Consider the following 26,436-nt stretch of genomic DNA (forward strand, 5'->3'; position numbering starts at 1 on the left):
CTCCGAAATGGCGGCAACCTCGCAGAAAAGGACGATACAAGCCGTTTCTACCATGCGATACTTGACATGGCAATTCCCGCTAGTCCGCCTGCAACGGTAGATGAGTTGCAGGCTTGCTTCTGCCATCACCACCATCTATTGTTTTTTATAACTGGTGACTGGTATTATTGCAGGATTGGCCATGGCGCCCATCACAGACAGCAGCCACAGCCACAGCCTGCAAAGCCAGTTGCAGCTGCAGCCCGGCTACAGGGATCATGGGCACCGCTCAGCGCGCCATGTGGGGGGAGGGGCAGCTGGTCCGTCCGGGGGTGTCTTGGTGCTTGGAAGACGCTGATGCAATTTGCAGAGCGCCGTTGTAGGCAAAGATGTCCAACAAAATACTGGTAGCGACATAACCTATTCTTATATCACCGAGCAACAGAGAGTGCAATGACGAAATGGTGGCTACGATCCAAAGAAGAAGAAAAATCAGAATTTTTCTTCTAGCGTCGCACCTTTACAATTCTTCCATCTTTTGTTTACTTTTTTCCCCTTCTCGACTGATTTCAAGCATCAACCACCACCCAAGACATTTCACAACACACCGCGCGTGGCTGCCCACTCACACCAACAACCTCACCGGTATGCAAGGAGCGTCAATCTCTCATGGCCATGCTGCCCTACTCATCGGCCGTCCGTCATGTCGTCTGGGCCTTTATTTTTATTTTTTTTCCGCATTGACCAAGACGCGCAAAACACGGCATGTCATCCAGCGCCCCAATCCGGATTCGTCGCAAAACGTTTCTTGGGGGAAAAACATGCCTTTTGCCATGCGCGAGACCTCGATAGACACCACCACCATCTCACGGACAGCCTCCCGCCTCGGCTAGGCCTATCCAAGACATTTTGACTTTGTCCAGCTTGCGCCGCCGGCTTGCACGCCATGTCGGCTGCGCACATCATCCAGCCGTTGCGCTTTTCACACTTGAAAGTCTGGGGGCCGACGCGCTGCAATGCATTCTAGCGCTGGTGCAAATGCATCGTACCTATCCGTACTTACCGCCGGTATATATATAGGCCTGCAGTTGTGAGCGTATAGCACTGCTTCAAACCACTATCGGAGCTAGGCCCGGGCCCAGGCCGCTCGGGACTGGCCCAACCGGCGCATGGCCATCTTCGGCTTCGACGCCGCGCCAATGTGCAACCACAAACCACAAGGTCGAGCTCTGTATACTTCACTTTGCACACTTTCCTTTATGCCTTTGCAGATGCGCTTCTGCGCAAGCCCCATGCCAATCCAATTGCCCGCGCCGCCACTTACAGCTCGCTAGGTAGTGTCCCGCCCGCCCGTCTCTTTGGTGCCCTTTTCGGAGGCGTCGTGGCGTGTCGGCGCCGTTCCCTTGGTCCAAATGACAAGTCGTCACGGGCTTTGCGCCGTTGCCACCCACACACACACACACACCCTTCGGAGGAAGCAGAAGAGTCGTCGCCACGAGGACAGCATTTCTGCTCACACATCGCCCATGCTACTAAATAAAGAGGGAGGGTCCAGCCACACCTTTTCCCACCACGGCACATCCATCCCAAAATCTGCCTCTAGCCAACCGTGTCCTGCTCGCTAGCGTTTGTTGCCGCAAAAGAAACCATTCCCGTCATTTTTTCTTCTTCTTCTTTCTTTCCCCATGCTTCCTCGACTCCTCGAGGCCATCCTCGTTCTCGATTTACTATCCAGTACTAGTTGCTCCGAGCCGGTATCTTCAGCGCACGGTAGTGGCGCCGACAGCGTTGGACGGCGATACAACCTCTTTGGCACAGCCTATTAATGATGTAGTATTATTGCCCTTGGCCGCCGCATACTCTGCCGCGAGTATTGATCTATCCTCTTCCAATCTATAAATGATGTTATAAATTTGTTATTTTTTTTTATATTCTTATTTCCATTCACCTACTCCTAGCTCCACCACTGGTAACCCGTGCTCAATCGACTTTTTTTTTCCGCTGCATCTTCCTCTTTCTGCCCCGCCCGCCAATCTTCACCATCCACCCCCCTCCACATACAGCGCGACACTGCCTTTGTCATGAGAATACTTGCGTGCTCGTGTGTATACGGGCTTGAGCAGTCTCGCTGCAGATTTATTGGTCCATCCCGGCCAGCACGTCGATCTCAGGTGGCTTAATATGTCCACGCTAATCTGTATAGTACGAAGAGTAATGATTGTGGCCTTCTTCTAGGTCCTCGCAAACTACTGTCCGTGTCGCCCGCCGTGGTATGTCCGCTGCTAGTACCACCAGCTTGGGTTACAAGATGCCACTTTCGATTCTTAGTCCTTCCTCATGCCTTCGCCACTTGACGGCATTCACGAATCGGCTGATTGCATTTCGCAAGCCTTCTCCCCCCGGGCCGCCCGCCTTGGGTTGCCCGCCAAGCCCCGTCTTTGCCGCCGAGTGACATCAGCCATGGCTCTACTAACGGACCGGAGCGTCGTACCGCATACTTGGGTGCTAAGAAGCCTAGCTCTCTTGTTTTTTCCTCAGCGATGCTGTTCTTCAGGAGCTTCATTGACAAACCACCACAGCCTGCAGGTTTCATCACCTACATGACGCCAAGAGAATCCTGCATGGTCGGCGCCGAAATTTAACAAAGAAAGGCCGGTGAAAGATGCGATGGCGTCAAGTCTCAGACCCTCCAGTGGTCCTCTTTCTGGCACGCCCTCTCACAAGCCAGCCAGCCAGCCAGCCTCTTCTTCACGTCTGACCACGATGCCGGCGAAGCAATCCTGTGGCTCCTCCCTCCAAAGCACCTGAACGGGTGGTGACCCATAAACTTGTCTCTCTGCTATCCCAAAGAGACCAAGCGTGTAGTCTTGTTGTTGGAGTAAAAGTTGTGGTTGGAGTGGATCGGCGGCACCCACACCTTTTCGCGTGATCCCGGCCTGTCGCCCAAAAAAAGACGACGATTCCCAGGCCGTTTCACGTACACCGCTTCTTGAGAAAGAGGGCCCCTCGAGCTGGATATCTTGCAATCCCATCTGATGTCGCGTTTTCCGCATAGCTAGTTTTTTTCTCTAGGTTCACGTCAGTGTGGCCCAATGCCAAGCACATGTCAGAAACCCATATTTGGCAATTTTACATCCAAAACTAACACGGCCTGAGCCATGTTGAAACATTGGCTGGTCCGCAGGTTCTAGTCGTATCAGAAGGTTTCCTTTTTTTGCAATATCAGGTGATTCACCTGCGCGTCAGAATAGCGCAGTTTTGGTTTCTGCAGAGCTAGCACGGTCGTGCATGGACATGCAGTTGCTGCTGGGGTGCTGCATCTTGATGCACATCAATTTCGTCATTTTGATTGATCTTTGGGCTGTCGTCAATCAACCCCCCGGCCGGATTCAGCCATTGGAACTAGGAACTTCCACCTCAAATCTCCTCGAGTCAAGATCTAGAGGAAAGAAACGCTACCCAAGCGTGTATCTGCCCATCTACGGCGAAACCAGTTTTACCTAGCTAGCGCTGGTGCTGGTAGAAAGGTTACAATCCGCTGTGGAACCTGCCCTCCCGTCGAAGCTACCATTAGCTGAACTTATTTCGTTCGTAATCAAGGCTTGCGGGAAGCTCTTTGACGTCTTTCTCGAAATGGACAGAAGGGCTTCTCCTCCAGCGACGTCGTACAGCATGCTAGTCGGCCTGTACACGCTAAATATGGCCGATGCTGTTCGTCTTTGTCCAAGTCGGCATAGAGGGGCTGTACTATCGGGAGTGGCAACTAACTTTCTACTCCCATCGAAGGTCAAATCTGTGGTAACAGACCCCCACCCTAGCACCAAGCATCCAGGGATGTAACCAGGACTCTTGCCGCTCTTAGCAAATGCTTTCTTCTGCGCAAAGATCGTCGTATCCACCAAGACGCCGGGTTTCTGATAATGGAAATTGAAGTCGCTGATGACTGTGCACACAAGGCTGCATCTATCTCTTTTCCCTCTGCCTTTATCGGCCGGGGATCGACATCACAGGCAGGCGAAAGGGTTTAGGATGTAAGCCTGGTTCATCTGCTCTGTGCCGGCCGGAGCGCTGTGGCTTTCACCTGGCTGGGATTTCAGCAGCACCCTACGTACATGCGTTTGCATTTCGCTGGCGCCAGCCAACCAGGATCCAGAATTTACAAAGTGTGCATCCTTCGACTGTGAGATGTGGGTTAGGGGCGACGCGGGGGCGTCTCAACTACTTACAACCTGCTATCTCAAGTTGCATGTTCAGCGTGGGGTAGCCAAATCCCCATTCGAACGCGAAATGCATGAGACTGTATTACTCCAGCATCACGCTTTTCTGTTGTTGTCTCTTCATAGCTCGTTCGCTGTCCAGAGCTCCCCCGGCGCTAAAGATGGCTCGAATAGCGGCTCAGCACGGGTAGTAGATGGGCTCATCTGAGCACGGTCGTCCAACTACCCATGTACCATGACCTGACATCCTTCTGTGTCGTCTTCTCCAGCTTTTCCGCCTCTTTCCTAGCGCCAGGCAGCTTTTGCCCCAGTTGCGGTTGACCTTGGACTATTTGAGCTTCCTGTACGGATACAGATATTTCATTCGTTGCAAGCATCTACACAACCCCCCTCCCTCATTCCCAACCCAGCTTGGCGGCTATTGTACAATTTGCGATTCACACCGCTAACGAGAAAAAAAAAAGTGACGATGTCGGCATGGGTGAAAGTTGAGTTTCCATCCACAATACCCCATTTTGTTGCATGAAGAAGAAAAAAGCCAGAGCCACTTGAGCCAGTCCGCTTCCATCTCCCCTCCCCCCGCCCCCTCATTCTTCCCGGCTTTGATTATTTATACGTCATATGCATGCCACTTGCCTCTTTATTTGCGATATCCGAACGGGCGAGGCCCCTCCTCCTATGCCAACTCTGCGGCGGCTTGGCTACAGCGCCACCTCGCTCATCGCTCATAAACCTTGAAGGACCCCGCGCCACCACTGGAATGCTACTCGGGCGAATCATAAACAAGCCCACTGCAACATGCAACCGAGCTGCCCCGAGGTGTAGCTTTATGAATTACCTGGATAGAGTGTGAGCAAAATCGCACAAACAGTTTTCAGCTGGTCCCTTGCGGCTCGTCGTCATACTGCCATTTCAGCTGCTGCCCTGGGCGGGCCATGATGCGAATAGGCGCCTGCCTCCATCTCGGTACCACGATACATGAGACTCGTAGATTTGGGAATGGCCAGGGCAGCGCAGACCCCCAAGATACCGGAGGACTGGGACTTCTGTAAAGGGCTGCCTTGGCTTCATTGTCTAGTGTATGCGCCACCAAGGTTCTAGGACCTCTGCTTGGTGCAGCGTTGACGCTGTGCTGTGTGGTGGTGGTGCATGAGAGGCGAATCATGGCAAAATGTAACACGTCAAACTTGTCGGGTCAAGGCCTACTATACCTAAAGTAACTGGGCCGAGCCGTCGATCTTGGCTACGGCGGGTTGTGGTACAGCGCTGTTCGCAGTCCTAAAGGTAGCGTGATGCATCCCGCCTGTAGATCTCGTACGCAGGGACTTGGGATAAGCCAAAGCGAGATAATGTGCGTGGCAAATCTTGCATTTGTGTGATTTGTTAGCTGGGATTCCCAGGGCCGCGAGTAGTTGATGCACTTTTCTGCTGGGCCCGATGGCTTGGCAGAGGATGGGGAGCTCATCCGACATGCGGTACCGCAGAACTTGCGACTAGCAACTCAAACGCCAAGACCATTTGCAGATGCGTTCATTGTTGAAATAGCCGGAAGTGCCGAGACACTAACGGAATACCCGGTAAGCGGACTGTAATATTGCATTATCGTTGCGAAAGAGATGGCTGTTGAAGTGCTCGATCACATACAGGGTAGGTGCGACGATCAGACGGAAACCTCACATGAGCACCAATCTTTACGCCACGCATATTGCCACTCGAATATCCCAGAATGATTTGTCAATGTCAGAATAGATTCATGATAACTATCTTCTGTTGAGTATCGGTGGAGAGGTTATTCGTTGAGCGCTGTGCTAGCTAATGGCTGGGAACCCCATTATCGCACCAGCCATTACGTGATGTGTTTTCCTCGATGAGTTACCTTGTAAACGTTTTGTTCGCATTCTGCCCTTGCCATTTACCGAAGAACTTATTTGTTTACCACACAGCTCAATGTTCTTCACCGCTTGAGATATTAGTTCGACGGTCATAAGTCTGGTGCTATTCAAGAAGCGTAGAAGTAGTTGACAGAGACGGGCGACTCACGCTTCAAGGCTACAAAAGCAGGATATTACCTGCAAGGGCGCTTACAATAATGAGGCTCAGGGCTTTACTGGGGGGCAATGATAGAGTAGTACTCTTCGAGGCTCTCGAGTGCAAGCCCAGAAAGTAAAATGCTTTCGAAAGCCGTCAAAATGAGCCGCTTGTAAGTCGACCCATCAATCAACGCAAGTGTATAATAATTATAATACATTTCCACAGCTGTTTTACATAGCATTCGAATCGCGACCATGATGCTGGCTCATAATATACATTTTTAATAACCTCATCCTCGCCCCATGAGGCGTGGCGCCAGCCAATCCCAACACGTGCCTCATTGGACACACTTTTGTCACCCGGCTTCCGCACGAAACAGGCCCTTTCCACTGATTCTATACTTGTACAGCTCAACCACTATTGTAGCCGACAGATACAAGACGCTCCAACGTCTTGAAACCATCGTGCGCAAAACCCTTGGTCACATCGACCTTGAACTCCTTGTCGCCCACCTTGATCGAGGCGAACCCCATGTCCGTCCATGCCGCGCGCACACCCCGAAAGAAACCAGAAAAGGCACGGGAAATGTGTCGGAATGGCATCGTCAGAAGATTCTGCATGTCGAACTTGCGTTGCTTGGCGCGAGCCTCCTCGGCCGCGCGCTGCTGCTCCAGGCGCTTCAGCTCCGGCACGTACTCGTCTGGCAGCGAGAAGCGCGACTTGAGGGCCACGTTGTCTAGGCTCGTGACGATGACTTTGGGGCTGAGGATCGGGATCATGCGGTTGACTGTGACTTCGAGCTGCGGCATGGCCGCCGCGGTTGCCACTGCTGCGCCGGCGCTGGTCACAGGTTTAGCAGCTTGGACGGCCGCAGCAGCGCCGGGAGCGACGGCCTGCGCTGGTGACGCCACAGCTGGTAGCAGGCGAATCGACCGGACGACGTTTGGCGTCTTGGAGATGAGGTAAAAGGCCATGGAGCCCAGCAGCACGTAGGCCGCGCCAAAGACGTAGCCCACCCAAGCCGGGATTCCTTCCGGCTGGTGCACAACCGTGGGCCCAGTCAAGGCTGTCCATGCCAGAATCGTGATACCACTCGACCAGCAGCCAAAGTAGAACCAGAAGTGCGAAGGCGCTTCGTACAGTATCGTGGGCGTCGCTTTGGAGCCCAGGCTCTTGATGAAAGCATATCGCGAGGGCGCGGGCCCGCCACGCGCGGGAGGCTGCGGTGGTCTCGCTTTGGGCGCCGCTGCCGCGGACGGCTTAATCGCCCTGGGTGCTAGTTTCACAGCAGCAGCGTGGAATCGAAAGGCGGTGCTGCTGAGCAGTCTCGATCGGGTCGCATCGCAGAGTCGAGAGGTCGCTGCTCGGCACGGGGAGGCGAGAAGCTGCCTTCGGAGCGCAAACATGCTCGGGCCGAGACCGAGGGTAGCCATGTAGGGATCAAGACGGTGCAATGGAAGAGAAAAGTAGCAAATGGGATGCGCAATGGAAAACGCACTTCGGGCTATGTCGTCAGGGCCATTGGGCCAGTTTGGTGATGAGCCTGTGCTGGAGTTTTGGTTGCTAACATTTTTGCCAGGCTGATGGGCACATGGGTAGCGGTAGATAGGACCTGGCAGGGGTACAATAGCGCTAGGCCCAGATTGGACAGGGGACGGATCAACGTAAGATGGAAATATCTCAGTCAAGAGGGCGAAATATGAAAATCTGTGAAGCGAGGAAAGCCGTATATTCCTAACTACATAAAAGAACTATTCAAGAATTTAAGAACCCATTACAGAGAGCTTATGATGCTGTAGATTAGACACATCATCCCATCTCTGTCTGGTAGGTAGTGGGAGGTACCGCCGGAGCCCCACTGAAAAAACGACGGACTCGTCCGCCCGTATCGGCGGTTCCCAACAGCTTCGAAAAGAAAGCTCTCACCTTTTGACTTTTGTCGCCAGCAAGTCCTCCTTCGACACCACTTACCCCAAACCCGCCATCGCCAGAAACAGCTCAATTGGGCCTCACGATGGCGTCTCTCGCATCGGCATGCCGTGCCTCTGTGCGCATGGCCAGCAGCCGTGCCTCTGCTCGTGGTAGGTGGCGCCCCCCATCCCCCATCTTACGCACCTCAACATTGAAACCCGTCCCTTGCTGACCAAAAACTCCCGCCCGCAGGCCTTTCGACCTCTGCCCGATGCCTCGCCGCCCAAAACTTCACCATGCCCGCCCTGTCGCCGACCATGACCGAGGGAAACATTGCCAGCTGGCGCGTCAAGGAAGGCGAGACCTTCATCGCCGGCGACGTGCTGCTCGAGATTGAGACGGACAAGGCTACTATGGATGTCGAGGCCCAGGAGGACGGCATCGTGATGAAGATCATGTCCCAGGACGGCAGCAAGGCCGTCCCCGTCGGCACCCGCATCGCCGTCCTCGCCGAGGCCGGCGACGACGTGTCCGCCCTCGAGATCCCCGCGGACGAGCAGCAGCAGCCCAACAAGGCGGCGGGCGCCTCCGCCAGCTCGGAGCCGGCCCCGTCAGAGGCAAAGAGCGAGTCCTCCAAGCCTGCCAGCGGCGGCAGTCAGCAGCGAAAGCCCACCACCCAGGGCAACCAGTCATACGAGCAAAAGTACCCGCTCATGCCCTCGGTCGAGCATCTCGTCAAGGCCAACGGCATCAACGAGGCCGACGTCAGCAAGATCAAGCCCACTGGCCCCAACGGCCGACTGCTCAAGGGCGACGTGCTCGCCTACCTCGGCTCCATCAACGCCGAGACGCCCGCTACTATTTCCTCCCGTTTTGACCATCTCGCTCACCTCGACCTGAGCAACATCAAGGTCGCCGAGAGAAAGGCCGCGCCGGCTCCCAAGGCCGATGTCGCCGCCGCTGCTCCCGTCGAGGAGCTCCCTCTCGAGGTCAACGTCCCCGTCTCTCTGGCCAAGGTTGTGCAGGTCCAGAAGAAGATCCAGGACACGCTTGGCGTCTTCCTGCCGCTGTCGACCTTTATCAGCCGCGCCGCTGAAGTCGCCAACGACGAGCTGCCCCGTGCCCGACACGAGCCCACCGTCAGCGAGCTTTTCGATGCCGTTCTCGGCCTCGACAAGGTCAAGGCTGCCCAGGGATCTCGTGGCGTCTACCTGCCTCAAGTATCGGCAATCCCTGCCGGTGCCACTTATAAGCCCAAGGGCGCACCTACGCTACCCACCAAGTTTGACATCATTGATGAACTGGCCAGCCGTCCAGTACAGGCACCGCCATCAGGCATGGTGACGATTGATACCGTGCCTGGCCTGTCGTCGGGTGGCAACGTATTCACCCTGACCGTGCCCAAGGCCGAAGAGGACAGGGCATATGTGTTCTTGCAGCGCTGCAAGTTTATCCTCGAGGATGAGCCCGGCAGATTGGTGCTGTAAAAAATATGACGAATGCAACTGATGGATAACCGTTTTATTATTATTTACTACTACTACAACTCTTCTGTACCTGTATATCACGCATGCTAGACAATTGAAATGAAGATTAATAATTTGACCGGCCCTGCTCCTGCTGCTGTCGTGGTTGTTCCTATGCGACATTTGTTCCGGAGATTTAGGCGTCGTCGGGGCGAACGCTACGAGACAGACTTGCATCCTTTGGACCCAGTGATGGGCACACAGGTGCATCATCACAAGCCTTGTGCAACCCATCCTCATGTGCCGGACGACGCACATGGGACACGGATGCAATTCCGCCGTGCAGAGATCGGCGGAGGGCTACTATGTAGAGACTGGTGGAAAGCCATCGACTCAAAGTAGGTGAGGCTGAATGTCGACGCAGCAGCAGCTAGGCCTGGACGAGGCAATGGGGCACAAGTGCATGCATAGCCCAAGAAGACAAGTAGCATCAATGACAGACTGATTTTTTGAAAAGTCAAGCACGTATATGCTTGAGAAGAAAGGTCTCGACTTCGTGGCTAGCTGACAAGCATATTGCTCAGCCATTGAACAAAAAAAAAAAGCAGCATTGGCATCCCGTATTTAACTCTCTCACGTTACACATGGTGTACACACCATAATTTGAATCAAACATGGGCTGGAATCTTTTGTGAATGAATTTCCCAGAGAGTTTCAGACACGAGCAACCAGTGATAGGGCGAGCGCGCGTCCGGGAAACGATTCAGCCCGCTCCCGACCGAGCCTGTCAGTACTGCGTAATCGAGAAACACGGGAAGGGCCATGTTTGACGCAAGCATGACAAGTGAAGAAAGAAAAAAGAAAGAAATGAACGCATTGAAAAACACCGCTCATCTATTGAACTGTCGCAGAATTTGCGTTTTTCTTCTTCATGTTTCTCTTGTGGCAACGCCGTCCATCATCATGTAGAAGAGAGATGGCGGGCGCTGAGCTGAGACTCTGGCCCGCAGTAGCCGCCGCCATTCCGCTATTGAAAAGCGGTCTCATCGATGGGAACTGGGGCCGTTCGTCGGCGCCGGTAAGCTAGTGTTTACTTGGCAGTGACATCAAGAACAGAGATGAGGCACGAGATGGAGGCATGAGATGATGGAAAGAAACGAAAAGGGAGGGTGAGATCGGCAGATGACTGCCCCGTTTGGAATCAATAGCAGAGACTTCTGTAGGTCTCATGGCTACTGGGTAGTTGCCCGTTACACAATGCTTGTCTTTGAATGAGATTTCCAGCTTATTCGTGCACGACAGCTCTTCCACGACCAGCATGCAGCCGAGAGAAAAGACGCATTTAAAAAACGAGACTTGAAAGCCCCAAAGCCAATCCTTTTGTGTGACTGTTTTGCCAGTAGATGGCAGCAGCGACAAGTCTTGCAGCGCGCCGCCGCCCTTGTGTTGTCTCTTTCCTCGCATGTACAGCTGCATAATTTTAGTGGTCAGCCATGCAAGGCCAATTGGCATCGTAGAGAGCCCCTCGGGCTATCTCGCTTGCGTCGCCGTCCTTTCGACAGAACAGGGGGCCCTTTCCCCCCCTCTCTCTCTCTTTGGCGTCTCTCCTCTTTCGTCGTCCACTCTCCGGGGAGCCGGGATGGTGGGGAGATGGCGCAGGGCAGATGCAGCATCGTGATTTCCTCCAGGGATCGATGCCCGCGCACCCTGTCAACTGTTGCCGCCCGAAGTTGCGTTTTATTCACCCTGTCGATCAATCTCGAGGTCTTCATCGTCTCTCCATCGCCCACCGCCTTTAATGTGGAACAAGAGTTGCTTCAGGGGAAAACCCGCCACACCCCGCGGAAATCATGGCCAGGTGGTCCGTATGACGGAGGCGTAAAGATGTCCAATGACTCGCCAAGAAGAGCTCAATCTCAGGTCGCCTCATTGAGGTTCATCGGGGGGGCTTGCTTGCTCTGGCCCCCTCCGTTGAAGTGGCGTAGTAGGGCTGCCAGCGCCATGTCCCAAACCTGTATTCAATGTGCGGCCTACCTTCTGAGATCAGTCTTTTAGCTTGTGGAAACCGCATACCGAGACAGGCAAAGATGCCCGACCGAGATTCTTTTTCTGTCTGCATCTGGGCCAGTTGGCCAGCAAAAGCTATGTCACGAAGCAGAGCAGTGATGGAGGAGGACTCACCCGCGCCTAATTGGGGACTTCGCTGGCATTTAAGTCGATCCAATGAGGTCGGTCGCTGCTTGCGTGCGTCAATGATGACCTTGAGACGACTAGGATTATCTGTTTCAGCCCTTCTCTTGGTTCGGATTAATCTGGCTGTAAAAGCCATCCCACCACAATATACTCATGCCGTGTCCATACAACCCCTGTCGCCGCGGAGGACTATTTTGAGACCCGGGCTGGCTGGCTGGCTGGCTCAGACGAGCGCACCCATTCCGCAGGCAGCTCCCACACTTGTGAGTCAAGAACGGTCGCTTTGAGGGTCGCCATCCTCTTGCAGTGGCAGCGTATCTTGCAGCTCCTCGGATGGGATTGCACCCGAAAGTACTTTGACGCCTCTTGCAAGGGTATCTGTTTAATGTTCCAGGGCTACTGGTACTTGAAGGTTTGCAACCTTCATCTGGTCTGACTAACAGCCATCGCTGTCTTGGACGGTCAGCGAGCCTCCTGGCATCGCAGATGGGGTCTCGTCTGGTTACTTTGGCACATGCGCCAGTCAATTTAATTCCCTCCTGTGTGCGAGTCGTTATTATTAATGGCACACTCGTCGGCGGCTCAAGATGACCCCCTACTAATGTATGTCACACGCCGAATCTCTCTTTTCGGTGGCTTCTAGCCAGCCCAACATACTGGTAGGTCTCAGGCTGACGGTCGTCACACAAGTTCGTATTGGGCCTCGAAACGCACACCGGTCTGTAGACCCCGCGCTTTTGGCGGACAGAAATTAATCTGAAGGGGTGGCTCTAGCTCTTCCCAGTCGTCATCGACGTTTCTGTCTAGTTCTCTCAATTTCAAGATTGAGGGTGCGCTAACATGGCGCGTGGCGTCTTGGGATTTCGGCCAGCCCCTCTCTCGCAGCATGCGAATGCTTGATCGATGGAAAGAAAGATGGTGTCCACTAACAGGGGAATTTCGAGGCGGACTTGAAAACCTAAATATAAATGGAGGAGGACTTTTAAGTGTCACTACGTCCCGCAGATCTCAATTCTCCACGGCGCCTCCATTCTCGTGCAACCGTTCGCTCAGCTCTTATACCTCACCTTGCGTCCCCTCTCCGTCATTCTCACAACTACCAGCACTCTGTTGATTGTTACGCAAAAACCCCCTGCCACTCTCATCGAAAAATCTCTTGTCATTATTTTGCGTATAAAGAATGACCCGATCAAAAGTTCTAGACGAGCAGCGAAAGCGAATTGGGCAAGCCTGTAAAGGCTGCCAAAACCGTAAACAAAAGGTGCGATATCAAGAAGGATGAATAACAGAGCCGGTGGAGCAGTATTGACATTTCGCAGTGTGATGGCCAATCGCCTTGCTCTGGCTGTGAAAAACGAGGGCACGCCTGCACATATGATCCTGAGAGGAAGCGGAAGAGTATTAGTCGGATTCCTAAGCACGGTGATTATGGGCCAGCCTCCAAGACCATGTCACTTCAGTTTCAAGGGCAAGTTAAGCTGGAGTCTGGACAATCTCCTACTCTGCGCTCGCCTCTGGGCGATAATTTTCTTCACCCTGGAGCTTTTGAGCCTGCGTCGGCAATGTCAGAATGGGGTAATACGTCCGATGTGCCACCGGACAGGTACGAGTCTGCTGCCGCTACAAGGGCGCACAGTCAAACTTCCGCCTCTGTCTGTGAGTTTTGACCATCCGCTACTCTTATATGAACAAACTGACACGATTGATCGTCTGTAGGTGGTTCCTCGACGGCTAGTTTCCTCGCGGAGATTAAAAAACTCGTATTACCATTGTCTGGGCCGTGTCCCTTTACGCAAAGTCATGAAAACTTTACTAGACTAAGGAGCAATGCCCATCCGCAGGTAACGCCTGATGCAGTGCCATTGCCCAGCCGACAGACAGCAGAGCGCCTTGTGAGCGTGGCCCGCCAATATGTATGTTTGTCCTTCATGCGAAAATCTTCTTTACTAAAACGTCCTCTAGAGCAATCACTTGGTGGAGATATTGGATGAGGTCACAATACAAGAGCTACTCCAGACTTGCTACTCTGAGCTCCGCCCGCAAGACCCAGGTCGTACTTGCTTGTTGTACCTGCTCTTCGCCGCAGGGTCCGCCACGCCTGAGGCCCAGAGAAAGTCAGAGTACTCGGACTCTCCTCTTTCAGACACTCTCGGAGAAGCAGACAAATACTTTGACTTTGTTGAAGCGACGCTGCTGCGTATCGGAAGCTTCGAACATTTCGAGATCTGGATGATTCAAGCATGGGCGCTCATGACGACTTATTCTCTCTCTGCTTCTAAATGGAACGCGGCCGATGCTTATATTGGTAGATATCTTCCTGTTACGAATGTAATAATGGCACTCACTAACTCGAGGGACTAGGACTGGCGGTAAGGGCTGCATACGTGCTTGGCATCAATCATGTGCAGGGGGCGTCGCCGCGTGCGGCAACTGAGGGAAAGGCAAATGCTGTCCACGCCAAGCTTTGGAAGTGCCTCTTTGTTCTTGATTCCTTGGTCGCTGCGCTTCTCGGCCGGCAGCCGCAAGCTCTCAAAGAAGATAAATGCAAACCCATCGCGCCGGGCGACTGCTCGCCGTCCAGTCCCAACAACGGCCGTGATGACTGTCTCGAGTTTAACGTAGCCTCTGCCAAGGCCATCCGGAAGACGCTCAAGCTTGTCTATAACCCGAGGCACTTCCCAGCCGAAAAGGCATACTCCATGCTGCAACAGGCCCAGCTGCAGCCGCAGCTCGGCCCAGTGGACAGCTTGGCCACTTTGCATGCCAGGCTGTTTCGAAACTATGCAATGATGCTGCTCACGAGGCCATTCTTTGTGCAGGAACTGTATCAGTCGTCGAAGCAAAAATACTCTGAGCGTTCGGACACGACATGGAGGTATCTCTCTGAAACGTGCGTTGCTACAGCGCACCAATCGATTGAGTGCATTTTCGAAGCGCATAACCAGTCCCGACAGTTGACGAGTGATTACATGTGGCGGTGAGTACTACCCTCAACCTGGGGAAGCCCGAGCAAAAAGAAACCAGAGACTGACTTTTCTTCCTTCACCAGACAGTGTCTGTTTACCGCCGTGTTAGTCATTCTGAGCAACCAATTCTTTGGCTTCAACGAGAATCCAAACTCGGATACAGTCATCTCACAAGCATTCACCACCTTGGACCAGTGCAGCGTGCGCAACCCCGCAGAAGAAAGCGAGTTCAACAGCCTCCTCTCGCTGCGCCGGCTTGTCGACGAGCGTAGGCGGCGGTCGCTGCCGATGGGCCGCCCAGTCTTCCTGGATATGAATCACTACGGAGGAGCGTACGACGTGCACAGCGAAAGTAGCCGGACCAGCCCCGTCTTTCCCACGCACGATTTTGCGGCAGCGGCGGCGGCTGCTGCTGGGTGCCCAAACTCGACATACTGCGGCTCCGACGGCCGTCGCTACTCTGTCCAGTCGATCGCGTCGTCGGACTATTTAGAGTCTGCCGTGCCGCAGCTGCATATATGGAACGGAGTCATTCCGGGCATGAATCCTCCTCCCCGATGTGGGAGTGATGCGGAGTGCTATGGGTTTGTTCAGCAGGACGGATACGAAGGCGACGCTATGCATGCGACGCAGGAGTGCACAGCATTCCCGGGGCAACAACTATATCTATCTTAATGTATAATGGAGAAGTTCTGTTTCTCAGCATTGTTATCAGGTTTTGGATGGGATAATATATTCGGACGTTTTTTGACATCCGGCGGCGCAAAGCGGGTAAAAGTAAGGTTTCTTTCAGGCAATCGATTCTATAGATATATGATGTGTCTCTAAATGCTCAGGCGCTAGTGTTGCATTCGTCGAATAACGGCCATTCCTCGACACTGAATGAAGCCCAAACCTGGCAACCTCATCGCAACCCCTCTCTCACCATGTTGCTGGACCAAACGTCTGCCCCTCTGGCAGGAGCGCCTGGATCGCCGTCCCCTGAAAGTCCATTGTCTTCTCGACAATGGCGTTGCCCCACCACTGCGGCGGCTTGATGTCGTGCAGGGTAAACGCAAAGAAGAGGACGAGCGTGCCAAACGCCAGACCGAGGTCGAGGCCGCACGAGGTGAGAAAGTTGAGGCGCGACCACCAGCCGAAGTGGCGCTTCTTGATCCAGCACTGGAAAACGAAGCCGACGATGCCCCAGGAAAAGTAGTTGAGTGGCGTGGCGGGCGGAATGGCGCCGGCGCCGCCAAAGATGACGGGCGCCATGAGGTACTTGGCGGGCGAGCTGGGCCAGCGCCGGGTCCAGAGGTAGATGGCAACGGGCGCGACAGCACCCAGGACGAAGAAGAGGAAGAGACCGGAGTAGATGCGGCCGGGGGAGAAGATGCGCGCTGGGCCGATGAGACCCCAGATGATGGACGCTGCGTCTCAAGTGTTAGTATTTGAAGTAAAGAGGGGGCCGGCGGGGGAGGGAATCTGGTTACCGGAGAAAAAGACTCGGCCGCCAGGACAGGTGAATCGGTCGCGCTGGTGAATATCGCAGACGTTGTCGATGCTGCCGAGGGCGAGGTTGAGGACGGCAATCTGGACAAAACAGGACACGGTGGTGGCGACGACTTGGGCCATGAACATGGTGCGCGGCGGCACCTTCATGTAGTGGCCAAATTTGAGATCGGCAATGAAGCCAAGGGATTGAGACCTGCCAGAATAGTTTAGCTTGAGATTGAATGTTCCTCCTACAACAGCGAGTGCTCACATTGTGACATAGCCAAATGTCTTGAATCTGCGGAAGTCGGTAAGTAAGGGAATTGCAAACTTCTTGTAGCAGGGCAACATACAACATGAGACCGAGAGGACGACCGGGCTGGATGTAACCGTAGATGAACTCGGTCAAGACATTGAGACCGATTTGCGTATTCGTGACAGCCTGGATGATACCAATCGGCAAAGAAAATGCATAGGAAATGAAAATGGCCAAGAGAAAAGCCCACCATGCAAAGTTGGTTGGGTATGCGACAACGGTATAAAGGCCAATGGCAAGCATCTATGCGACGGTTAGCTCTGTTGCGGCAGCGATTTCCGCTGGGATACAACGTACAAGTAAAAAGAGTGACAGGTACCACCAGTCTGGTGCCTCGGGATATTTACGCATCATCTTCATGTGAATGTCTGGCTTTTCTGTGGTGCTATTGCGGTACTGCTTCCAGATGGTCTTGCGGCTGTGGATCCATGTGTGCACGAGAAGTGCCGAGATGGACGCAAAGGAAAGTCCATAGGCAACGGCAAAGGTGGTGCTGATAAAGAGCGGCGAGTATGCTTTGTATGCCGGCTCGTTGAGAGTGAATTGCGGCGTGAGGATCTTGGTCGTGTTGTACGCCTTGCCTCTGTTGTCGTAGGTGCCAGCGTCGCTCATGGGCAGGTAGGGCGAGTACCAGGCGCCGCTGTAGTGCAATACCGACGAGAGACAGATGAAGAAGAGGACAACGCCGAGGAGCGTGTTGGCAATGGCGTGCCTTTTTGGAGGTTAGCTGAGCTGACTATACATGATGTATATGAGTGTATCATCAAGGGCCAACGTACCAAGGTGGGATTAGGGGCGAGCCGATGTAGCCTGCAACTTGCGTCCAGTCAAAGGTGATGGGCAAAAGTGACAAGCCGGACACACCGCCAAACAGTTGGTTGACAACTGCATTCTCTGGCGCAAACCACGTAGGAAACGCAAAGACGCTGAGAAAACGGGCAAAGAAGCCGGGAATGAAGAAGTAAAAGAAGGAGCCTACAGATACCAGACCGAACCACTTCAGTCGAGGCATGGACCCGCCGAGGACTTTATGATCAGGAGCGCTGGTTTCCTCATACATGGCGTTTAGTAGAGTCACGCTGACCAGATTCTCTGGCCAGATCATTGATGCAGGATATACTAAATAGCTGATTAGCTGTGACCAAGGATACACGACTGAGTTACGTCGGCTCACCCAAGAACTTGCGCATGACGCCGGCAATACCGTAGCCGAGCGACTGCGTGGATATTGTCAAGAGAAGCTGGAATAAGATGCCGAAATCCTGCTTGTAAAACACGAGCTGCGCGAGGATAATGTCGGTCGAGTACGCCACCGAAAACGAGACACCCGCCATGACGGTGATGACGGCGTGCTCCTTGATGTTGAACGGCCCCGGGTTCAAGCTCCACCGCACGCCCAACGTGCGAAACTCCCGCGCGGGCATGATTCTCGCCCAGGTGTGGCCGATGGGGTAGGCGACAATCTGCGCGACCAGGGGACCGATGGAGATGCTCGGCTGGCGCAGCGAAAAGAGCGTGTTCATGGACGCGCCGGCGATGGTGAGGGCGAGGCCGATGGTCCACGCGCGGACCGTGTTGGCCGGCACGTCCTCGTCGTAGTTGCGCACGGCGGCGCGGACCTCGGGATACGGCGAGTTCTCGGCCTCGGTGTCCTTGAAGACGGAAGCACCATTCCCAAGCGAGACGCGATCCCCAAGCTCGAAAGCCTCGGCGGCCTGGTCAGGATCGAGCAGGCGGCCGTGTTCTGAGACGTTGCCGGCTTCGTCGTTGCGTACGCCGGATGAATGATCATCGGCGTCAAAGTCGGACCACTTGTCAAAGTCATCGGCGTCATGGTCATTGTCCTGCTGGAAGGAGTGTCGCGGCGTGGTGCGCTCAGTGACGCCCATGTCCTGGTCCCTGCCGCTGGTGTGCACCGCCTGGACAGAGGGGCCCGCCAGCCTGTGGTCGCCCATGGCCTTTCGAAGGTATGAAGGCAGGGGGCTGTGCTGCGGCAGAGAGCTGGTCGCGTGTCGCGCTCATATGAGGCTGCGAAACAAGCTTATACCGCTACGCTACTCCCTGAGTGGAGGGGTTCAGCACCTGGCGAGGCGATTCGAGTGATGGAGGTATCGGTACACAAGAATCAGATAGTTTGATGGAAGAGATGAGCTGATGATGGTGACAGAGCTGTTGAGAGCCCAGAATCTGTGGTTCGGGGACGTCAATGGCTGGGGCTGAGGCCACATACGTCCAAGACAGCTGGGGGAATCGCGATATGTCGCGGCGGTTGGACCCTGAAACCAAGGCGGGCGGGACAGAAATGGAGTTGAAGAGCACACAAAATACAGGAGCTACAGGCGATCATGGGTACCAACGTACGCTGAGACAGCGCTAGAACCACTGTGAATTTAGCGGCTTCAGGGGGGTGTGAGCATGTTTCTAGCGCCATCACACACTGTGGACAGCGACATAGGTACCTGCCTACCTAGTGCCTACCTTCCTAAGCTTTGTTTGTGCGACTGGGCGCTGTTTTATGACAGATACAGGACACTGATTATTGCGAGAAATATGTAGAGACCATCTTAAACAAAAGAGAGATGATCTCAATTGTTCTCAGGCGTCCGTATAATTGCTGAATGTGCAAACGGCTCTATCAAATTTGATGTCAAATGGAAAGTGTCGCGTGCGGTGCCGTCAGAAACCAGATACACATGCAGTTTGCCATTCAGGAGCCCACTTGTGCTCAAACTTCAGCCCGTCAACACAGAGAGCTTCACCGACACCACGGCCTCTATCACGTCTCACGCACTACTTGCTCAGAAACTGACAGCTAGGATATGGAATTATAATGCGACGAGTCGTCGTGACAGGCCTCGGCGCCGTCACGCCACTAGGGGTCGGCGTCCGGCGCACATGGAACCGTCTTCTCGCCGGCGACTGCGGCATCACGAGCGTCGCCGACCGCGAGCCCAAGGAGCGCTGGCAGGAGCTTACGAGTACCGTGGCAGGCATCGTGCCGCTTGGCGGTATTGAAAAGGGAGGATGGAACGCGAATGACTGGCTCAGCGCCGCCGAGCAGCGCCGCATGTCGCTCTTCACCCAGTACGCCATCGCGGCGACTGACATGGCGCTCAAAGACGCAGAGTGGAACGCTGTCAAAGAGTCAGACAAGGAAGAGACCGGTGTCTGCTTGGGGAGCGGGATAGGGAATCTTGACGATATATACACTACGAGCTTGGAGCACTATAAAGGGGTGAGTTGGGCCCCATGATGCGTCCGACAGTAACAGCTCAAACTGATAACAGTGTAGGGATATAAAAAGGTTTCGCCACTGTTTGTGCCCAAGATCCTCACGAACATGGCAGCTGGCCACATTGCAATGAGGTATGGCTTCCAGGGCCCAAACCACGCGGCCACGACGGCTTGCACTACCGGCGCCCACTCCCTCGGCGATGCATCACGGTTCATTGCGCTTGGCGATGCCGACGTCATGATTGCCGGCGGTTCAGAATCCTGCATACACCCTCTGACATTTGCCGGGTTCGGACGCGCGCGCTCACTCGCCACCGCATACAACGACCGACCCGAGTCCAGCTGCCGGCCGTTTGACGCGGGCCGCAACGGCTTCGTCGTCGCCGAGGGCGCCGCCGTCTGCGTGCTCGAGGAGCTGGAGCACGCCAAGGCGCGCGGCGCCCGCATCTACGCCGAGATCAAGGGCTACGGCTGCAGCGGTGACGCGCACCACATGACGGCGCCGCGCGAGGACGGCCAGGGCGCGTTCCTGGCCATGAGGAGGGCGCTCCGCAACGCCGGCGTCAGGCCCGCGCAGGTGGGCTACATCAATGCCCATGCCACGAGCACCGAGGTTGGCGACGTGGCGGAAACCACGGCCATACGGCGAATAATGACGGGAGAGGAGGGCGTGTCGTCGGAGGGACAAGTCACCGTCAGCAGCACCAAGGGCGCCGTCGGACACTTGCTGGGTGCAGCGGGGGCCATTGAGGCCATGTTTACGATACTGGCCATCCACGAAGGGATTGTGCCTGCGACGCTGAACCTCGAGTCTCCCAATGTTGGAGCTGACTTTGATTTTGTGCCGCAAAAGGCCAAGGAGAAGTCGATAGGTGTGGCTGTCAGCAACAGCTTTGGTTTCGGCGGCACGAATAGCTCGCTGGTCTTTGGGAAATACTAAACCCTGCAGCATAGTCGAATGTGTAATATTTATGTACTACACCATGTCTACTATCAGAAGAAAGACGACAAAGTCAAAACAGACAACACAATCAACTAAAACAACACACATGTTGTCTATTTTGTCACTCACATGCAACCAGGGAAAGGGTGCAATTGGACAGTCCCTGTCCACTGACAAGTTCACGGTTGTCACCACTACATGCATGCCAACTTACACGACTTTGCGGTCCGAAATGATGATGAATTGTTTTTTAAAAAAAGATACAGATACACTTCGTAAATATTTTATTTCTTCTGCTTCCTTTATTCTAGTTTTTATTAACTCCTTCCTCATTAATTCCACATACCAGAATCCGATATGCTCAGATGGGAGTCTCCACCAAAAAGACATGACGGACCAGTCAGGCCACCGATATTCAGCCGGCAACTTTTTTTTCGTAGGCAATCTCCTTGCATCATAGAATACCTCACGCTCTTCCCCTTGCGCGCGCAGAGTCCCTACACAACGGCTTTCGAGGCCACTGAGAGCCAATTTCAATACAGCCAAGACAGCAAATACCATGGCCTGCCAGACGTGCCGGTCGCAAACAAGGAGCATGCTGCGCTCTGCCCTCCGCGCCGGCGTGACTGCTTCCTCCCCTGCTGCACGAAACGTCGCCGCGCCCCCCGCCGCCACTGCCACTACGAGAATAACGACGACAACGAGAACACCGACAGTACGAGGCTTCAGCAGCTCATCACCGCGTCATATTCTTGGTCTCCGCGACTCGTACCGCGTTGTTGGTGCCTCAGAGCGCCTGTTCAAAGTCTGCGCCAAGCCCGCCGACTACCGCATCACAGACGAGGAGCGCAGACAGGACCTTGTCCAGAAGCGAGACGATGGCGAGGAAGTTGGCAAAGCAAAAGACCCAGAGAACGTATGGAATAACAGTAAGCACATTCCTCTGCCCGACAAACATGGCCGTCCGAAGCAACGAGCAAGACAATTAACACGCCCCCCCCCCCCCCTCAGCCTTTGGCCTGCAGCCCTCGTTCAGCACATGGTCGCACGTCACCATGCTGCACCTGTACCTGATCAACGCGCGCCTGCGGTGCTTTGACCGCGACGAGTACCGCAACTGGTCGCAGCAGATGATTGACCACTTCTTCTTCGAGTGCGAGAAGAAGATGCACCTCGACCACAACATCACCTCGAGCGCCCTGCGCCAGCGCTACCTCAAGGACATTTTCGTCCAGTGGCGCGGCCTGCTGCTCGCCTACGATGAGGGGCTCGTCAAGGGCGACGCCGTCCTGGCCAGCGCCGTCTGGCGCAACCTCTTCAAGGGCGACCCGGAAGCCGACCCGCGCGCGCTCGTCGCCATTGTTGGCTGGATCCGCGCGAGCCTGGCCGCGCTCGAGGGCACCTCGGACATGACGTTTCCGCAGCAGGCGGCCGAGATTCTGGTGAAGCCAGTCGACGTGTTCTGGACGAGGCTCGAGGCGCCGTTCCTGAGCGACCAGGGAGACAAGGCGCCGGCGCCGGCGCAGACGCAGCAGCAGGTCAAGGCGAAGGCGGCCGCGGCCGAAAAGGTGGCTTCTGCTGTTTAGCGAGCCCCGGTGACTGGGAGGGATTGAAGTCGAGAAGGAGCTTGGGAGAGGACAATGTAACGTTAAAGACCTGACATGGCATGCATAGCGACCGGCATGGCTGTCTGTATCACTCACTGTATCACTATCGAGAAAGGCGGAGAAGGGGAGGGCATATACATTACATGTACATTATACCGCAAGGAATGGTATTCCGACCATATAGAGGCCATCACAATTTTTTAGGTGAGTTCACACTGCGGCATTTCATCGTAATTATCGACGTCTACACTTGAAATTGCTTTCTTTGTTTAGCTACTCCCGCTCCCACATTTGAAACTCGTACTTGACGCCCGCTTCCTCCCTCTGTCCATTCTCTGCATCCTCCTCGCCCGTCCACACCTTCCACTCCTCGTCCGGCCGCCTCGTCCACCCGGGCTCAGTGCCCTCGTCCGTGCCCAGCTTGATAGGAAAGAAGGTGTCGCATTCATAGTCGGCATCGATGCTCGTGAGGAGCACCCGGCGCGCCTCGGGCCGTTGCAGCGCCGCCGCGTAGATTTGCCCGCCGCCCATGACAAACACCCGGCCGCCGCCGCCGCAGTGCTCGCGCGCGTACTGCAGCGCCTTGTCCACCGACGACACGCGCACGGGCTCCTGGAGGCTCGGCGGCGGCGAGGGCGGCGGCGCGGTGGCGGAGCGGCTGATGACAATGTTGAGGCGGTCCTTGAGCGGCCGGAACTTGGGCGGGATCGAGTCCCAGGTCTTGCGGCCCATGATGACGGCGTTGACCGCGCCCGGGGGGCTCTGAGTAAATGCACAGATTAGACGGGGAAAAAAAAAAGTTTAAACGAGATTAATGCACAAGTGCAGTGTGGATGAGAGATTGTTTGAATATAAACGTACGTGTGAAGGGATTCTGGTGGTGACGCGCGCAAAGTACTGCATCTCTTTGCGCAGGCCCTTCCACGGCATGGTGCCGCCGGCGCCGATGCCCATGCTGCGCGTGGCAGCGACGACGAGTGTCAGCTCGAGAGGCTGCATTGCGATGAACTATATGGGAGTATTTCTTTTCGGTCGTTTGTGCATGTGCAGAGAACCAGCTGCTTGGTCCCGGAGCGAGTTTGCACGCGACAAGTGGGACGCGTTAAGTGCACACTGTGGTAGCAATGCAGCTGAACACCCCTGTGATGCCAGGCCAGCAATTAATCGCAACATTTTACGGCAAAAATAAAAGGACAATGAGATTGGCTCTACACGAAAGGAAATGCGCATTTTGGAGAAAAAGAAACGCAAGACTGGAAAGACGACGGAATGTTCAATCAGCAACGGGCTTAAGCTGCTTTTTGATGGCCTGGCAGTGGCACTCATTTTCTGCGTGGAAATGTAATTCTCAACTATTGTACTAGATTACAGCTTGTTGGGAGTCAGAACTGTTATATCCTGGAAGGGGATATCTAGGAATGCATAAACATGGTTGAAGCTATTTCCAGTCAGCACACGTATTCACGGCACCCCAGCTTGGCCATATAAAGAAAGGGAAATGAATCACTTACCGATCGCTGCCGAAAAAGGGCTCCGACTCGCCCTTTGCATTCGTCGCCCAGATCCACGGCGCCCCAAACGCGCCCTTGGCCAGCGCCTCGTCCGTCTCCTTCTTGACGCTGTCCTTGAACGCGGCGCGGCCGTCCATGATTTTATCCACCTCGGCGGGCGAAAAGAGCCTCCCGCCACCACCGACAGTTTCCGTCATCTCGCCGAGGACCTCGCGGAGGACGTCGGCGTCGGCAATCTTGCGGTTGGGCGGCGTCCAGAACTTGACGAGCAGGGCGTGAAAGGCGGCGAGGAAGACGGGCTCCGGGTAGTGCGCCTTGACGTAGTGGATGGCGCGCAGCGGCTGCACCGTCATGGCGGCCGACATGAGGTCGTCGGGGCTCTGCACGTTGGAGAGGCCGACGCGGCGCAGGGCGCGGGCCGAGTCGAAGCTGAGGTAGGCGGCCTTGGCGGCGAGCGTCCACGGAGGCTTGTTGCCTGTCGGGGGACGGTGTTAGATGGTTCAGTGGAAAAGTCAAGACATTGGGAGAGTCGAGGGTCATACCGCTGGCGACATTGATGCCCCCAAGGAAGACGGGGTGGTATCTAAAGGTCGTCGGCGGTTAGCTCTTCCAACATGCCGCAGTCGCCCGAGGGAGGGGAAAACGTTACTCTATTGTCACGCCATTGGCAGCGAGCTTCTGCTTGTTGGCTTCCAAGTCGGTGAAGCAAACGTAGCTAAATAGCGACGCTGCAGGATGCAAAACAGGTCAATTAGTCTCCCCCCATTCATCGCTGATGAAAGCTGTGTCCAGGGCCGGGACGCAACGCTTACCAAAGTCGAGGTAGACGTCGATTTTTCCACCAGGCATAATGTCGGGAGGGCAGTTGGGATTCGCTAGATCTGAGTATGCCTGATGTGCTTCGGAGATATTTATGGCGCAATTTGCGTCGAGGTAAGATAAAGAGAGCGCAATTGGTCTCTTTTGTCTGTCTCCCCCGCGTCACGGGTTCGGGCTGTGATGACGAGAACAAGACCGAATGTGGGGGGAGGAAGATGGGAAACGAGATCCGCGGACTGGCCGGGGGGAGAGCTTCGGAGATCTACTGACAGCAACTGCGGATCCCCTTCACCCAAAGAATGATATGTAATCAAGACCGAAATGAAATCCCAAGACAATGTTTGGAATTGCAAGATTCGGCCTGCGGGATTAGGCGGGCTTATAGGAGCTTCAGCGGGTCGCAACCTCGGCCCCGGCCCTGGACGGGCGGCTCCACTTCCCCGGAGCTTGATATTGTCATCTGAAAGCTCGCATTGGCTAGCCAGCCAGCTAAATTTCATCAGTTCCCTTGAAAAGGGAGCTCGCATCTCGTCCAAAAGTTTGAGAGCCAAACTTCACAGATACAGTACACCATGCCTCCTTCAAGTAAACCCGTCGCTCTCGTGGTAGGTGCCTCGCGCGGCATCGGTCGCCAAGTCGCCGTCGACTTTGCAGCGCATGGCTACGCCGGTACGTTCTCGCCCCAGCTTCCGGCCCGGAAGGGTCACGCAAACACGACGCAAGCAAAAAGGCGCCTAACGTTTGTGCCACCTCAAAACAGTCGTCGTCGCTGCCAAGACCGTCAGCGACCCGTCCAAGCCAATCACCGCCATCCCGGACCCCAAGTCCAACGAGTCCACCATTACCACCGTCAGCTATGAGATTCGGCAGGCCGGCGGCGACGCGCACCCTGTCCAGGTCGACGTGCGGTCTGAAGACAGCGTCAACTCGCTCATCCAACAAACCATCGATGCAAGCTCACACCAACATGACGGCCCCCCTTCTGGTGCAAGTGGCTGACCAAAATGGCAGAAATACGGCCGTCTAGACGTCCTCATCTACAACTCGGGCGCCATCTACTGGGCCTCTGTCAAGGACACGCCCCTCAAGCGCTTCAAGCTCATGCAGAGCGTCAACCCAGAAGGTCTCTACGCCACCGTCCAGGCCGCCCTTCCACACCTCAAAGCCTCCGCCGGCAACCACTCTTCCTCCTCCTCCTCCGGCGGCGGCGGCGGCCGCATCATTGTCGTCTCCCCGCCCATCTACAGCCGCTTCTTCCGGGGCAAGACCGCCTACGCCATGGGCAAGGTCGGCATGTCGGTCCTCACCAAGGGGCTCGCCATGGACTTTGTCCGGGAAGGGCTCGCCGCCGAGCGCGGCATGGCCATCACCAGCCTCTGGCCCGCCGTCGCCATCGAGTCGGCCGCCACGGAGCGCATGACCAAGCTCAACCCGGACGAGGCCGCGGACCTGCGCAAGCCCACCATCTTCTCGGATGCCATGCTCGCCATTGTCGGCGCGCCCGCCGACGACGTCAACGGCGAGCTGCTGCTCGACGAGGACTTTTTGCACGACTACTGCGGGGTGAGGGACTTTCGCAAGTACAACGTCGTGCCGGACAGTGAGCCGCGGCGCATCATGCCGGCGAGACTGCCGGACCTGCGCGTGGCGGAGCAGGACGATGAGGGAAAGCGCGTGGATAGCACAAAGTTGGCCAAATTGTAATACCTAGACCCTGGAATTATAAAACTGTAAAATGATCATCGACAAACCTGTTTCAGTTAAGATGAA

General features: G+C 55.1%; 10 protein-coding genes across 10 annotated transcripts; 5 read left to right on the top strand and 5 right to left on the bottom strand.

Moving 5' to 3' along the window:
* Window positions 1-6,140: 6,140 nt before the first annotated feature.
* Window positions 6,141-6,483, bottom strand: LMH87_003562 (uncharacterized protein; the record flags this gene model as incomplete). The annotated part of the gene is made up of 3 exons (XM_056194519.1): window positions 6,141-6,156; window positions 6,237-6,245; window positions 6,305-6,483. 3 exons carry the CDS (start codon window positions 6,481-6,483, stop codon window positions 6,141-6,143), a joined length of 204 nt encoding a protein of 67 aa, XP_056048359.1.
* Window positions 6,484-6,637: 154 nt separating this feature from the next.
* On the bottom strand, window positions 6,638-7,660 carry LMH87_003563 (uncharacterized protein; the record flags this gene model as incomplete). The annotated part of the gene is made up of 1 exon (XM_056194530.1): window positions 6,638-7,660. One exon carries the CDS (start codon window positions 7,658-7,660, stop codon window positions 6,638-6,640), a length of 1,023 nt encoding a protein of 340 aa, XP_056048360.1.
* A 581-nt stretch (window positions 7,661-8,241) lies between these two features.
* On the top strand, window positions 8,242-9,625 carry LMH87_003564 (uncharacterized protein; the record flags this gene model as incomplete). Its single annotated transcript, XM_056194541.1, has 2 exons — window positions 8,242-8,308; window positions 8,391-9,625. The coding sequence occupies 2 exons, from the start codon at window positions 8,242-8,244 to the stop codon at window positions 9,623-9,625; spliced, it is 1,302 nt and encodes a 433-aa protein (XP_056048361.1).
* Window positions 9,626-12,977: 3,352 nt separating this feature from the next.
* Window positions 12,978-15,438, top strand: LMH87_003565 (uncharacterized protein; the record flags this gene model as incomplete). The annotated part of the gene is made up of 6 exons (XM_056194552.1): window positions 12,978-13,058; window positions 13,117-13,453; window positions 13,514-13,710; window positions 13,760-14,102; window positions 14,159-14,774; window positions 14,847-15,438. 6 exons carry the CDS (start codon window positions 12,978-12,980, stop codon window positions 15,436-15,438), a joined length of 2,166 nt encoding a protein of 721 aa, XP_056048362.1.
* A 246-nt stretch (window positions 15,439-15,684) lies between these two features.
* Window positions 15,685-18,507, bottom strand: LMH87_003566 (uncharacterized protein; the record flags this gene model as incomplete). The annotated part of the gene is made up of 8 exons (XM_056194563.1): window positions 15,685-16,172; window positions 16,236-16,450; window positions 16,508-16,534; window positions 16,590-16,795; window positions 16,850-17,264; window positions 17,332-17,362; window positions 17,417-17,671; window positions 17,727-18,507. 8 exons carry the CDS (start codon window positions 18,505-18,507, stop codon window positions 15,685-15,687), a joined length of 2,418 nt encoding a protein of 805 aa, XP_056048363.1.
* Window positions 18,508-19,382: 875 nt separating this feature from the next.
* Window positions 19,383-20,726, top strand: LMH87_003567 (uncharacterized protein; the record flags this gene model as incomplete). Its single annotated transcript, XM_056194575.1, has 2 exons — window positions 19,383-19,787; window positions 19,845-20,726. 2 exons carry the CDS (start codon window positions 19,383-19,385, stop codon window positions 20,724-20,726), a joined length of 1,287 nt encoding a protein of 428 aa, XP_056048364.1.
* Window positions 20,727-21,288: 562 nt separating this feature from the next.
* On the top strand, window positions 21,289-22,315 carry LMH87_003568 (uncharacterized protein; the record flags this gene model as incomplete). Its single annotated transcript, XM_056194586.1, has 2 exons — window positions 21,289-21,658; window positions 21,741-22,315. The coding sequence occupies 2 exons, from the start codon at window positions 21,289-21,291 to the stop codon at window positions 22,313-22,315; spliced, it is 945 nt and encodes a 314-aa protein (XP_056048365.1).
* Window positions 22,316-22,609: 294 nt separating this feature from the next.
* On the bottom strand, window positions 22,610-23,335 carry LMH87_003569 (uncharacterized protein; the record flags this gene model as incomplete). Its single annotated transcript, XM_056194598.1, has 2 exons — window positions 22,610-23,098; window positions 23,198-23,335. The coding sequence occupies 2 exons, from the start codon at window positions 23,333-23,335 to the stop codon at window positions 22,610-22,612; spliced, it is 627 nt and encodes a 208-aa protein (XP_056048366.1).
* A 366-nt stretch (window positions 23,336-23,701) lies between these two features.
* Window positions 23,702-24,696, bottom strand: LMH87_003570 (uncharacterized protein; the record flags this gene model as incomplete). The annotated part of the gene is made up of 5 exons (XM_056194609.1): window positions 23,702-23,774; window positions 23,848-24,322; window positions 24,390-24,430; window positions 24,497-24,575; window positions 24,660-24,696. 5 exons carry the CDS (start codon window positions 24,694-24,696, stop codon window positions 23,702-23,704), a joined length of 705 nt encoding a protein of 234 aa, XP_056048367.1.
* Window positions 24,697-25,238: 542 nt separating this feature from the next.
* Window positions 25,239-26,370, top strand: LMH87_003571 (uncharacterized protein; the record flags this gene model as incomplete). Its single annotated transcript, XM_056194621.1, has 3 exons — window positions 25,239-25,335; window positions 25,427-25,617; window positions 25,678-26,370. The coding sequence occupies 3 exons, from the start codon at window positions 25,239-25,241 to the stop codon at window positions 26,368-26,370; spliced, it is 981 nt and encodes a 326-aa protein (XP_056048368.1).
* Between the last annotated feature and the right edge of the window lie 66 nt (window positions 26,371-26,436).

The sequence above is a fragment of the Akanthomyces muscarius genome, chromosome 2 (genome assembly GCF_028009165.1).
Source record: "Akanthomyces muscarius strain Ve6 chromosome 2, whole genome shotgun sequence".
In the NCBI taxonomy this organism is placed as follows: Eukaryota; Fungi; Ascomycota; class Sordariomycetes; order Hypocreales; family Cordycipitaceae; genus Akanthomyces; species Akanthomyces muscarius.